The 14,500-nt window shown below is 43.2% G+C and overlaps 1 protein-coding gene and 1 pseudogene across 2 annotated transcripts; one reads left to right on the top strand and one right to left on the bottom strand.

Moving 5' to 3' along the window:
* Window positions 1–3,828: 3,828 nt before the first annotated feature.
* On the bottom strand, window positions 3,829–8,866 carry ptger4c (prostaglandin E receptor 4 (subtype EP4) c). 2 transcript variants are annotated; one of them, XM_055228740.1, is made up of 3 exons: window positions 7,782–8,866; window positions 4,936–5,467; window positions 3,829–4,809 (listed from the first exon to the last, which is right to left on the bottom strand). In XM_055228740.1, exons 1-2 carry the CDS (start codon window positions 8,613–8,615, stop codon window positions 4,937–4,939), a joined length of 1,365 nt encoding a protein of 454 aa, XP_055084715.1. In that variant the 5' UTR covers window positions 8,616–8,866; the 3' UTR covers window positions 3,829–4,809; window position 4,936. The 2 variants fall into 2 exon arrangements, with proteins under 2 accessions (XP_055084715.1, XP_033838252.1); XM_033982361.2 differs by having other exon boundaries at window positions 3,829–5,467.
* A 3,406-nt stretch (window positions 8,867–12,272) lies between these two features.
* LOC129457030 (general transcription factor II-I repeat domain-containing protein 2-like) lies at window positions 12,273–14,075 on the top strand (annotated as a pseudogene).
* The last annotated feature ends 425 nt before the right edge of the window (window positions 14,076–14,500 follow it).

Below are 14,500 nucleotides of genomic sequence, written 5' to 3'. Positions count from 1 at the left end.
TTGACTAAAGCTTTGGTCCTTTAGAGACTTGATCCTGGAGTCCAGCAGAACAGATGCTGCTTGGCCTGAGCTCTGACGCTCAGACACATCTGGAGGACTTGTATTGTTCAGAGGAACTCAGCCAAATGGATGCCATGCATCTTCATGTATTACTGTGTCAAAGTAAGATATATTTATTGCAGATAAGTTATTTATTTATTACAGCTTCATATGAAAGCTCTTTTATTAACTCCTGTTGTAGGTCAAAGTCTATTTATTGCCATATTTCATATTATCCAAATGCCTCAAAACATGACTCACCTGTTTGAACAAGGCCATAGTCATAGAGGCAGGGGCAGTGAGCAGGGCGGGGCCAGTACTTACATCAGAGCGCTCCTGTCGCTGTGGCGCTCCTGACGCTGGGCGCTCTTGTCGCTGTGCGCTCCTATCGCTGTGGCGCTCCTGACGCTGGGCGCTCCTGACGCTGTGGCGCTCTGGTCGCTGTGGCGCTCCTGTCACATACTGTCTTATATCAGATGTGACCCCTGCACTCATGACGCCACATCTGAGCTTTTCAGTACATGAGGTGCTGCTGCTGCTGTTGAAATGTTGTCTTTACTTGTGGTGGTCTGATCTCCCAAACATCAAAATCTAAAGGCCAAAGCCAAGCACAAACAGAGTCAAATGCCCACAGAGCTTGACTTTTATATGGCAGAACTATATGTGAGTAAAGTTGTGTTGGTTGAAGAGCTCAGAGCACGTGCACAACAGCACTGACAGTGAATGGCCAGTGAAAAAACCCCAAAAAACTATAAAATACAATATATAGCTCCATTTAGTGTCCAGACGCACTCATGCTGTAAACCATAGGGACATGTCTGTGTGTCTGAGGCAGCAGAGCCGTGGTTGCATTACTCTTGTCAATTGATACTTTGCAGTGACATCACGCTGGAGTTGTTCTGCATATATGTCTATGTCAAAATGTACAGCAGTTATCATGGCGACACAATCTGCACACATTACAAACACTAACAAATCATTTTTAGATGGTCTGAAAACTCAAAAAACCCAAAACAAACAAACAAACAAACAAACAAAATTGTCCTGTTGAAGTGTTTGCTTTTCAACAAAAAGGTGAGAGTGACTAACTTAAAAACTGTTGGCTAATGCTAGCTAACTTGTGACTGTTATTTTATATGAGAGAGACTTATTTAACAGCTCAAATCATCTCTTGTTTTGTAGTTCCAATTAAGTCACCTCTTTCTGGTCAGTAAAAAAAACCTCAGATTAAAATGTAACAAAGCCCCAGACAGAGCTGTGCCTCCAGTTAGCGTCACACACCTCCCAGGAATGTTGATGACCTCAGCTGCCAAGTATCAATGGAGCTCAACAGTCCTGTCCATTCTGACGCCCGCAGAGGTTCTGGAAGTTCATTTCCCATTTATTTTTCCCTTAGGCGTTATAAAAAATAATAAAATAAAGTTTTAAAGCTTCCTGGGGGCTGTGGTTGCTAGTAACGATCACAACCTTAACAACCTTATAAACCATTAGATTTTTAAAGCATTTTGCAAAATTAAAAAGTGTTTTGGAGCCTTCGTTGTGCTTTTAAACTCTTTATATTTCGATTTTTTGTTGAACATTTTTCTTTCAAATTCATATATGAAACTTTGAAGTGGGTGGTCACTGATGGTACAAAGGTCAGATCTGTGTTTTCTAGCTCGGATCTAACTTGGGCTTCTGAGTTTCCAAGTAGCAATTCTAGGATGGAGGGGTGTTCCAAATCTGACCTCCTACGACAACTGGAGCACAGCAATAGTCCTCTGTGTTTTTAAAGTCCTCATCTTCACTTTAGCAACCGAATGTGACACTTATCTATTTTAACATTGTACTGCTACATTTCTACACAAACACAAACACTCCACAGTGATAAAAAAAAAAAAAATACATTTGAAACGTCCTCAAGATGGCGTCCATACACAGACACGCATGAATAGGACCCTGATGATATTATAATTTAACAGAAGATTTTATGCATCACAAGTAGTTCCAATATAAAGTCGATTTGTTGTTGATTTGTTTACCCCCTTTACAATCTCTCCAGTGTTGGAAGAATCTTACGAACATCTTTTTCTTGTTGGTCCATATTCTTGACACGATTAGATAAAATGTGTGCTTATACTTTATACTATGACTATGGCCTTGCACTGTTTGAACATGTAACCAAACCTCCTTCTCAGTCTCAGCCCTTACCTAACACCTATACCCGACACTGCCCCTCAGTGGACACACGTGGTATTGTTACATTGAAACCACTGCCTCTCCTGTGTACGCCGATCCACATAAAGAAAGTTTCTTATTATATATGACTATTTAAAGTGTTGTTTTTTTTATTTTTGTATGCCATTATCCTCCCAAGGGAATAAAGTTTAAACATACCTGTTGTGCCTCTTTCACTTGATTGGTTTGTGTCAAATTAAAGGAACTGTATGACGCCTGCGTTTTAAAAAAGCTACAGTCACAACTGAACCTGTGTGGCCAGTGGCTTATTCTGCAGACAGACACATACAAGTGTGTCTCATCCTCTGTGTGTGAACAGGCCTCATGTGAAAGAACCTCAGAACTTCCAGAAAGTCACTCACTGAGCTGCAGAGGCTGCACTAGCACTGATTCATGATTTGATTTGAACATGTCTGCCTCATATTGCATTGTATCGTAGTCATGTTTATGAAACTTTAAATCTAAATCTTACAGTTCTGTAAATATGAAACAATTATGATGTGAACTAGGACTTAAAGGTGCACTATGTAACTTTCCTGCTTGTATTCATAAAGGTGTTAATGCTATGTTCCATGGTATGACATTAATCAGTCAATCTTAAGGAAACCAGACAAAGTCATAGATCAGATCTGTGGAGAGACGATCCCGCTCACAGTCAGAATGCATGTTTTTCCAGGAATATTTAAACTTTAAAAACACTGATAATAAGATAATTATAGCAGATGAATTGAATGCCATACTGTAGACCATTCTAGGCAAACCAATAATCACCATGGAGACAAGCTTGTGGCAGAGCCCTCTACAGAAAAGCTACACAGTGCACCTTTAGCTAGATCTAAACCAGGACGAAATCAACACTTAAAAAAACAACAACACAAGATACGATCTAGTGTTTCAGTGGCAAAGCATTCGCCCACAAACCCAAAGGTTGGTAGTTAGATTCATCCAGAGCATGACACTTCACCCACCTTACCCATGAGTGTGTGTGTGTGACTGTGACTGATAACAGCTGGAGGCAGGACAGTAGACTTCAGCCTCAGGACACTTCTGGCTTTAAGTGTTTCAGTTATCATTAATAAACAGTGATGTGACTTAATTAAAAGCGCAACAGGAGTCTCAAAAGATGAGACTGAAGCATATACTTAAGTCTCAGCCTTTTCAGCAGCTGCCAAACCATAAGATACAATCGATTTTTTAGTCCAGTTCAAAAATGTGATGAAGTAGAAAGTACAGATACATTCTTTCAAACATAGAGAAGTAAAAGTAAAAAGATTCCACTGTAAAATGTACTTGAGTAAAGTACAGATACCAAAAAACTTTCATAGTGCTTTGGCCACATAAAGCAAACAATGGAGGAAGGGCACCTCCTGCTGGTGAGACTTGGGAATAAACACAAGACTAGTGCTGGAAAGATATGGCCAAATATTTGACCTGAATAATTCAGTCTGGAGATACTATGACTTACTATAAGTTCTCCAACAAGATTCAAAGATACAAAACATGTTTTTAAACACATTTTATTCCAAAACATACAGTTACATGATGAGTTTGCTAACCTCACTGAGCAGCTGATATGTTCACTGGCTTTTACAATGGCTCTTAAAACATTCACTTTGTATAACTATTACAGAATCACAATGAGAGGCCTACATTCTGAACTGCATGAAACAGACACACACATTAGCAGCATTCTCATGAACACAAGAGCATGTTTGACAGTGTAATACAGTATCCATAGGGTACAGACATACATTTCTCACTAGAAATTACTCACAGGTGCATTGTTCCCATCATGCATTTGGACAGCAGTGATCAGAGAGGCCGTCACAAGACCACACCATGAGAGGTATGTGACGTTTGTGCAAAACAACTTTTGGTCTTCAAGAAAATAAACACATTGGTTTCAAAAAAAGTACTTTGTTTTGAGTCGCTCCCAGAGTCATCGCTTCATTACACAGCACACTGTGTGTGAGTGTGTCCTCGCATCCTCCATCAGGACCTCAGCCACAGAGCAGACAACAGCCTCAGAGCTTTATGTAAAGTGTTAGTGCGGCACATGTAAACAGGACAAACAACAGGGCATAAACAGGAAGTGACCTCACAGATGTGTGAAAGAGAGGTTGCTTGTGTAGTGACCTCCTCACAGACACTTGAGGGAGGGGCTGGTTGTGTAGTGACCTCCTCACAGACACTTGAGGGAGGGGCTGGTTGTGTAGTGACCTCCTCACAGACACTTGAGGGAGGGGCTGGTTGTGTAGTGACATCCTCACAGACACTTGAGGGAGGGGCTGGTTGTGTAGTGACATCCTCACAGAAACTTGAGGAATGGGCTGGTTGTGTAGTGACCTCCTCACAGACACTTGAGGGAGGGGCTGGTTGTGTAGTGACATCCTCACAGACACTTGAGGGAGGGGCTGGTTGTGTAGTGACCTCCTCACAGACACTTGAGGGAGGGGCTGGTTGTGTAGTGACATCCTCACAGACACTTGAGGGAGGGGCTGGTTGCGATGTGACTTCACAAACACTTGAGCGAGGGGCTGGTTGTGTAGTGACCTCCTCACAGACACTTGAGGGATGGGCTGGTTGTGTAGTGACCTCCTCACAGACACTTGAGGGAGGTGCTGGTTGTGTAGTGACCTCCTCACAGACACTTGAGGGAGGTGCTGGTTGTGTAGCGACTTCACAAACACTTGAGGGAGGAGCTGGGGCTGGGGGAGCTGAAGGTGCATGTGACCACGTCTCCTCCGATCACACTGGTCACTAACAGAGGCGTCTGGCTGCAGCTCTTCTTCTGCTGCAGCTCATATTTAGGCCCCTCCACTTCCTCTGGCCCTAGTGCCGCCGCCGGGACACTGAAGGGGTGGAAGTCCCAGGGCTGGCGGCCCGTCAGGTCACTGAAGGGGTGCTGCCTGAAGCTGGGTGTGCGGATGGAGGCATAGCTGGTGTCGTTACTGTGGATGGAGCGAGGGGAGTTCTGGCCCCCCTCCCAGCCCCGGGGCCTCCCCACACCCCGTGCTTTGGCCCCCAGTAGCGCCCCCTTCAGGCGGGCACAGCCCTTTAGCAGCAGGTTCTTTCTGCACAGGATGTATACCCAGGGGTCCAGGATGGGGTTAAAAGAGGCAAAGCGGATGGCCAACAGGTCACTCAGTGGGGGAGGGGCTCCCTCAGACAGGTGGGCAGGGCCAGTCAGCTGGTTCACAAAGATGCGCACCTGAGAGAAAACAGCACAGGTCAGTGTGAACATGCAACACAAAATCTTTAAATAATTCAGCACAAAAAAAGTCCCATCAAAGGTTGAGCTCTGCTCCAAACCACGTGGTTTTCTGATATTTCGACAAGATGTTTTGTCTAAACTGCAGACGATTTGATCATTGCGCCAACTCAGTGTGCACTAATGACTGCGGAACCCGAACTATGAGTAATGCACCATCTCATCTTGTCTCTCATCTTTCTCTCATTAGTGTCATTGATTTTCTCTAAAGGTCAGTTTGTATTCAGCTGTGAGTGCCTTGTCTGCACCACGTTCACATCACTGTGGACAAAGAGCTGAGGTGCTTTCAAGTGCATCTAAAAAAAAGCCTCTATATTTCAGCATATATAAAATACAAAGAGAGTTTAGTTTTACCCTTCTTTTGACCCCTAAAGCTCTCCTCACATCAGAAAACCCCCCCTCTCTGAGTGAGTCTGGACAGCAGTGTGACTGACAGCTGTGCGCTCAGAGCTCTGCTCTTCAGAGTTTAATCTCACTGTGTTTATTCCCGAGGACTCAGCACTGGTAATGTCTAACCACTGCCCGAAAGGACAGCTCAGCACATTTGATCTCTCCTTCACAAACAAGGGCCGTGGCGCATGCAGGTGCGAATGTTTGGTTCAGTGCATTATACAGATTGGCCAGAGGGTGGCGTTTCAAAACTATGTAGTATGTACAAAACTAATGCTTTGAAATAACTATATAATAACAAAGCCGACCTGTATGAACTGTTGTGAACACAACAGAGTGTAGTAAAGTGTGCGTCCCCACGTGCAGCCACAGTGTTTCTGAAGGAAATAAACAGTCCACAGTAAAAAATGCTGGCTTAAAAATAAGTAATATAATGTGTAAATAAATAACCCAGCACTGGGACACTATTATTATTGGACACTATTGTTTGTGTTAACTGTTTGTGTTAGTTTTCCTACGCAATTCTGGGTTATATTTAACTACTCCGTTGGGTTAATTCTACTCAATACGTGAATTAATGTTCGTAATGACCACCACAGTGTTTTTTAAAGAAACATTTATTTTCTTTAAAGGATTTTAAAATACATAATTACATTCAAAACATGTCACACATTAGCAACAGCACATTATTCACTCAGCAGTGAAATGAGATCAAACTGTCCATGTTGTAGTTTGTTCTTGTGACATATTTATTGGCCTGGTTTATCTCAGGTCCTGGAGCTTCAGTCTCAGGAGCTTCACCTGTGAAACAGAGACAAAGTGTCACGTTTACAGATAGAACAGTGTGATGGTCAAATGTGAAGAACAGACTGGATCAATCTAAGAAACATTCAACTCCAACATGAAGCTGTTACTTCTATGATGCCGAGTTACAATTACACACTACAGTTACACACTACAGCAACATACTACAGTTACACACTACAGCAACACACTACAGCAACACACTACAGTTACACACTACAGCTACATACTAAAATTATACACTACAGCTACACACTACAGCCACATTAACTGACATAAAATGATTCAATTGTGGAAGGTGAGATAAAATCACAAAGATAAAATCATAAAAGATGTATAAATACCTTTTTCTGTCGTTTCTCTGGAGCAGAGGAGGAGGTGGGTAACGTCTGCCGTGGACAGTTGAAGAGTCTGTATTTGACCCATTTTGCTGAGTTGTTTGAGAGGATTTGACCCAGATCTCTGGGTAGGTGTGAAATGTCTATCATTGTGTGCCATTTGAAATGAGGCCACTATGACTTAACCCTTTGACCCGGAGTTTGGGTGAAGCAAAACAACCCAATTCAGTGAGAATAACCCAAAAAGTGACACAACAGTCCTGCTCCAGCAATTAGGTTGAAAAAATAATGCAGCATTTTTTAGGCTGGAGTACAAGTACTTTGTAGTTACCAAATTTGTAGTTACGCTGAGTACAGTAAAAAGTATATCAATAAAAAATGACTTCCAGTAAGTCTACTTTTAAACAGGGTTTTATTATAATTATGGAAAAAGTGTACAAAAAGTAATTAATGAAGCGAATCAATATGAATGAAGTTGTTTGGGACTAACTACAATTATGGCATTGACCATTATGACTGATTATAACATCACTAGATTATACTCAATAACAAAATGTACTCCAAAAATCTAGTCAGTTTCAGTAATGTGAGTATTAATTAGGCCTGTTACTTTCCACCCCTGGACAGAGAGTGTGATATAAAGCGTCAGGGGCACAGAGAGTGCGCGCTCATCAGCGCTGAAGAGTTGAGTTTAAAGTTTGTCTTTAAAGTGTAAGACTCACCACGAGCGGCACGGAGCACACCAGGAACACCGCGGTCATGAAGACGAGCAGCCACAGCATTTGCATCTCTGCGGCCGAGCTCACGGACTGAAGGCGCGGGAAGCGGCGCCGGCTCTGCTGCTCACACAGCTCCGCGCGCACTATGCTGGTCCTCTTGTTCATTCCCACGAGCGAGCGGCAAACGGCCACGTTACAGAGTACGGTGATGGCCACGAGCAGCAGCATCACGCTGCCGTACAGGAACGAGAAGCACGCTCCCAGAGCGTCCGTTGCGCGCCAGTCCAAGAAGCACCAGGTGCCCGGGAAGTGGCGCACGTGGCGGCCGAAGCCAAAGCTGGGCAGGACGCACAGTGCGAGTGTGGTTAGGTAGGTCACGAGAAGCACTGTGCGCGCCACGGAGCGGTCCACGTGCTGGGAGTAGAAGTATGCGTGGTTTATGGCAAGGTAGCGCTCCACGGCCATAGCGCACAGGATGCAGGTGCCAGCGCAGCCGAAGAACAACATGGAGAAAGAGAAGAAGTGGCAGAGTGGCACACCTCCAGGCCACCGGCCGCACGCGTACGTGGCGATCACCACAGGGCTCGTGAAGCACGTGCCCAGCAGGTCCGTGACCGCCATGCCGCACACGAGCGTGTAGAAGGTGCTCTCCTTCTGCTCGCGTTTGGACACGCACAGCACCACCACCGCGATCACGTTCCCCAGGACCCCCACCGCGAACATGGACGCGGAGGTGACCAGAGAGCGCGCTTCTAGTCTCAGCGCGGGGAAGGTGCTGTGGTTGTGGCTCAGGGCCAGCGCGCTCCCGTTTAAGTCCAGCACTGTCCCGTTAATCATGTCCAAGCAAAACAAGCACCCAAGCAGCAGGTGTCCGGGAGTCTAAAGTCCGCCGGAGCCGCACTGAAGTCTTACCAAACTTATTCTTCTTAAATAATACATTTCCCTTGTAACAAAAACAATAGTCCTCTCTTCGCTCTTCACGCGCTCTTGTGAAGCGCCGCTTTTACGCGCGCCTTTATAGGCGCTTGTGAGGTCAGGTCTGTGCCGTCAGCAAAGCCGGGCACCCACAGGTTTCACATGAGTCTCTCTAAAAAGTCACACCTTTTAGGAGCGAGAGAGCGCTCACCGCTGTGTTTAAACCCGCAGTAACGGGATTGGAGCTGCGTGCGTACTGCGCAGGCGCCACAAACAGGTTTGGAGCAGGTTTAGACCTGGCCCTTTCCGGTCTTCACGCATAGATGAGAGCTCTGGCCACAAGAGGCCGTGACCTCAAGAGCAGAGACTCGACAGGCGAGCGCATGAGCGCGCACTTCTCTTCAGCACCACGGTCAGCTCCAGCACCACTCCACACAGACACACTGGGACACTCGCTCTTTGCACGCTTTAAAAATCTGACTTTTTGATCCATTTACAACATCATAACCCCAGGCATTTGTTTCTGGAATGTAGAAATATTTCTCTGTGAATCAAAAGATAAGACAAAAGATAAGACAGAAAACCTGGACGGACCCAAAGCAGTAAGTTACTGTCATTTTAAACAAATATAATTAACACACTTGCACTTGTTTTTACACTGCTGTTCTGCCCAAACTGAATATTTTGTATTTGTAAATTAAAGTCTACTTTTTACGACGGAGTATAAGGGTCACGTAAATAAAAACAATTATGCGGTCGCTACGAGAAAAAAGTCGTAATATTACGAGAATAAAGTCGTATTTTTATGAGTATAGGCTGCTGTGCGTGAATGAGTGACCAGTGCGTTATGCCTTATGGAGAATTTGGAGCATTTTGTTCAGATAAACTTTCAACTGGGGTTTACGCACGATGAAATACTGTGTCTTTTAGCCCACCATCACCACACTGTCATCAGTATAAGTACTTTGAAGGGACACTGCAAGCAGAATTTTTATTATTATTCTTTTTTTAAATGTTGTTTCACAATGCTAAAGCAAGTTCCTAGTTTCTGAATTTTATTAACTGATAATGGGAATAAACTATAGTGAATGAATGTGTCACAGTCAGTGTTTCGGAGTAACTACTAAATACATGTACTGCGAATACTTATTCAAAGTACTGATTTTTAGTACCTGTATTCTGGTAAAGTTACTTTTTCATTTGGTGGTATTCAGAATACAGTTACTTTCCTAAAATCAAAGCAATACCTAGTAGTGTCAGGCTTCAAACTGCACAGAATCAAGGTGAGATTTTTTTCTTCTCCAATTATGACAGGAAATGCAGACCAAACAGTGAAATTGTAACAGAATATGTTAGAAATACATTTTAATGCAGGTATTCAGTATTCTGTAACTAAATACCTTTAAGTACAAGTACTCTTCCCATCACTGGCGCCAGTATCATGTTTCACTCAGATAAATCGGTTATTCTGATGCAGGGTCAGGAGGAAGGAGGGTTTTGTGGAAGATCTTCACCTTCACCCGCCTTCTTCACTTTACCACCCACCCACACACACACACACCCCCACATACCACACACACATACCACACACACACACGCACACACACCCCAACACACATGCACACACACATACATGCACACACACATACACACATGCACACTCACGCACACACAGGTAAAAAAAAAATGCAAACATACACACACCACACACATGTAAACGCGCCCCCACACACTCTCCCCTTTAGTCCTCCAGACCTCGCCCCTCCTCCCCCCTCCTTCACCCTCATCCCCCCCTCACTCTCCCCTTTAGTCCTCCAGGTACTGCCCAGTAGCAGCTCTGTTTCAAATGCGGTTGTAGAAGTTTATGTGTTTACTTCCACTCTAATGCGTTTTGTGTGAAAAGGGAGCAAAAATTAGTTTATCCTCTTTTCTCCTCCTCTTTTCCCCTCCATTGATACATGTAACATTATTTTATCTTAAATGAAAAATAATGAACGAAATTATGAAAAACAAAAAAAATAAATGTGCAAATTACAACTACCTGATAACTGCTTATGAGTGTTTATGCTTCATGAAAACCATTTTAATGGCCTGTACCTGAGTTTTTTACCCATTTATTTGAGCAAAATATGTCTTTTTTACAATACAGCTGTAGAGGTCATGTGACTTTGTGCCACAAAACCATGAGGTTGCATGTTTTTGGTGGTGTTTCATTTGCATGTATCCTAAAAATGCACTTCAAATGTCCTTTATTTCCATGCATTCCTTTAACACGGTCAAACGACTGTTCCTCTGCTGTATTAATTACCTCCCTTTTAATAGGCCCAGATGAGTCAGAACATGTGACCAGAGACACCTAGAGGCTGGAGGTACATTTTGACCGCTACAACAGATATATTGGCCATATCCCAATTTGCCAAAGTGCGCCTTTCAAACGGTACATTTAAGGGCGTACGTAACTTCTGGCACGACAAGTTCTGTCCCATTTCATGCATGGCGGAAAATGTGCCCTGCGTTTCCATGGAGATCAACCATAGCGGAAGCGTGCGTTTGAGCACACTTTGTACACCGCTATATCCCATCATGCACTGCGCCTATGCAAAAAAAGAGACAAAAATTCAAATGTAAGTACTGATTTACATCACCTACAAAAGTTCCACATGAAACTGTTAAAATTTGAGTAAAGATCTGTATGAGGCGACTCAACCTTAGTGAAGTCCTGTTCATTTGGGTTTATAGTAATTGCTGTGTAACTGACTAAATGGTTAGCGGAATTATCACTTACACTTTTATATTAGTGTAGCTATTGTAATTTTTAATATCCGTCTTTATTTAAGAATATTCTTTTGTCTTTAGGTAGCGACGAGCAGACGGCAGTATTTATTCATTTGGCATTTATTCACCGGTTGCAAATTCTCCGCAAGTGCACAGACAGCAGTTGAAGTACTCTCTGTGTCCTATTTCAGCATGAAGGCAGCTACAAGGAGGAGTACCCTTCGTCGGGCAGGCATTTGAATGGCACTTAGAACGGTACATCGAAGGGTACTTGGAACGGTACTTGGAACAGTACATTGTAGGGTACATCGAAGGGTATTTGGAACTGTACAACGAAGGGTACATTGAAGGGTATATCGAAGGGTATTTGGAACAGTACATCAAAGGGTACTTGGAACAGTACTTGGAATGGTACATCGAATGGTACTTGGAACAGTACATTGAAGGGTACATGGAACGGTACATCGAAGGGTACACCGAAGGGTATTTGGAACGGTACATCGAAGGGTACATTGAAGAGTATTTGGAATACTACATCGAAGGGTATTTAGAATGATACTTGGAACGGTACATCGGAGGGTACATCGAAGGGTATTTGGAACGGTGCATCAAAGGGTACTTTCAGGCTCAAGGCCCACAGGATCATTTTATATTATTGTTATTAATGGCCAGTGATATGAAGCGCTGATAACACAATAAACTACAAATCCCATAATGCAGCGCTTCAGCTGCCTTGCTGAACAGTTCGTGCCAATCAAGTCTAGCTTCTGTTGCTGCAAGTTATTGGGAAGCTAGCCCCTCACGATGCCGAAGAGAAAAGTTGATTGTGAAAATAGAGCCTTTCAAAACCGATGGGAGGCTGAGTATATGTTTACTGACATTGCCGGTAAACCAGTGTGTCTCATTTGCGGAGCTAATATCGCTGTAATTAAAGAATTTAATCTAAGACGGCACTATGAGACAAAACATCAGGATAACCTGAAAGACCTGAATGCAGAGCAGAAGATACAGAAAGCAGAAGAGTTAAAGAAGAAACTGACATTTCAGCAGACGGTTTTTACCTGTGCAAAATCACAAGGTGAAGCTGCTGTGAAAGCAAGTTTTATCGTGGCAGAGGAGATCGCAAAATTAGCCCGGCCATTTACCGAGGGAGAATTTCTTAAGAGCTGCATGATCAAAGTTTTTGACGTCTTATGTCCAGACAAAAAGCAGATGCTGGCAAATGTAAGCCTGAGTAGAAATGCGGTTGCTGATCGAGTTTGTGATATTGTCACTGATTTAAGAACACAAGTGAGTGAAAGAAGCAAAGACTTTATTGCATACTCTCCTGCTGTGGATGAAAGTACTGACATAACTGATGCTGCACAGCTGGCCATCTTTATCCGTGGAGTGAACTCCAATTTGCGCATTACAGAGGAAAAAATGGACATTAAATCGATGCACGGGACAACGACTGGAAAAGACATTTTACAAGTGTAACCGACATGAAACTGCCCTGGGACAAACTTATTGGACTTACAACTGATGGAGCACCAGCTATGTGCAGTGAAAAAAGTGGAGTAGTGGGAAGGATGCGAGTAAAGATGCAGGAGGAGAACTGTACTGGTGAGTTAACAGCATATCACTGCATCATACACCAGGAAGCACTATGTGGCAAAGACCTGAAGATGGACCATGTAATGAGCACTGTAACGCAAACCGTAAGCTTTATCCGAGCTAAAGGTTAAATTCACCGCCAATTTCAGTCCTTTATGCGGGATATAGATTCAGAGTATGCCGACATTCCTTATCATACAGAGGTGCGTTGGCTAAGTCGGGGTAAAGTTCTCCACAGAGTTTTTGAGCTCAGCAACGAAATCTGTCAGTTCATGGACAGTAAAGGAAAAGACTCCACCGTTTTTAGGGATGAAAAGTGGAAATGCGAGTTGGCGTTTCTCGCTGATGTAACAGCTCATCTCAACGTGTCAAACCTCCAGCTCCAGGGACGTGACCACATGATCACTGACATATATGAGGCAGTGAAGGCATTTCAAGTGAAGCTGCTTTTATGGGAGAGACAAATGCACCAGTGCGACTTGCCTCACTTTCCCTGTTGCCAAATAATGTTGAGCCAAGTTGGCACAATGGTGTTCCCAAATACGCACTTTGCTGATAAACTGAGCGCACTGCGCACTGAGTTTGCACGGCGCTTTGGTGACTTTGAAGAACAAAAAAAGAATTTTGAGTTGCTTCGCAGCCCATTTGCCGTCGATGTGGAAACTGCATCTGTGCAGATTCAGATGGAGCTCACTGAGCTACAGTGTAATGGGACACTGAAGGCAAAGTATGACACTGAAGGGCTCGCAGTTTATTCACTCCATTCCCACAGCAATGCCCTAGCTCCGACTACATGCGGCTCGAACCTTGTCCATGTTTGGTAGCACATATCCGTGTGAGAAGCTCTTCTCAGTGATGAAGACTAACAAAACAGCACACAGGAGTCATCTCACTGACGAGCATCTGCAGTCCATCCTGAGAATCTCCACAACACAGGACCTCACACCAAACATAAACAAACTTGTTGCCACAAAAAGACGCCAGGCATCCACGTCTGATAAAATGACATAAGAGCAAAGAAAACTGGATGATTTGATTTGTTATTGCTGAAACGCACACATTGTATTTATATTTTCAGTTTTGTTTTGTTTTGCAGCATGTTCATATTTTGAATTTGTATAATTTTGACAGGAGATATTTTTATGGAGAGCAAAATCTTTTGGGATATTTAAAATTTAAGTTTATTGACATAAGAACAAAGAAGTTTTAATGTTTGTTATTTTAACGTTAACTTGTTCATATTTCTAACTTGTATAATTTTGACAGGATATATATTTTATGGAGAGCAAAATATAACTATTTTAAGGTTTAAGTTTATTTATTCCAAAATAATATTCCTGTCTGTTTTTATTAATATTTATGTTATTTATGTTTAGTTTTAGTGTGTTCAATAAATGTTTATCCTGTGTTTTGAATTTTGGCCCCCTGTGCAACTG

This window comes from Periophthalmus magnuspinnatus, chromosome 17 (genome assembly GCF_009829125.3).
Source record: "Periophthalmus magnuspinnatus isolate fPerMag1 chromosome 17, fPerMag1.2.pri, whole genome shotgun sequence".
Lineage (NCBI taxonomy): Eukaryota > Metazoa > Chordata > Actinopteri > Gobiiformes > Gobiidae > Periophthalmus > Periophthalmus magnuspinnatus.
Note: the sequence above shows the minus strand (reverse complement) of the source record. Positions and strands in the feature narration are given on the sequence as shown.

What these genes read in the sequence shown, in the direction of transcription:
- ptger4c (XM_033982361.2), bottom strand. Translation starts at nt 8,615, where the DNA reads ATGATTAACGGGACAGTGCTGGACTTAAACGGGAGCGCGCTGGCCCTG. An exon ending in TGTGCTCCGTGCCGCTCGTG is followed by an intron (nt 5,468 to 7,781) that starts GTGAGTCTTACA and finishes GTTTTCTCTCAG; the next exon opens with GTGCGCATCTTTGTGAACCA.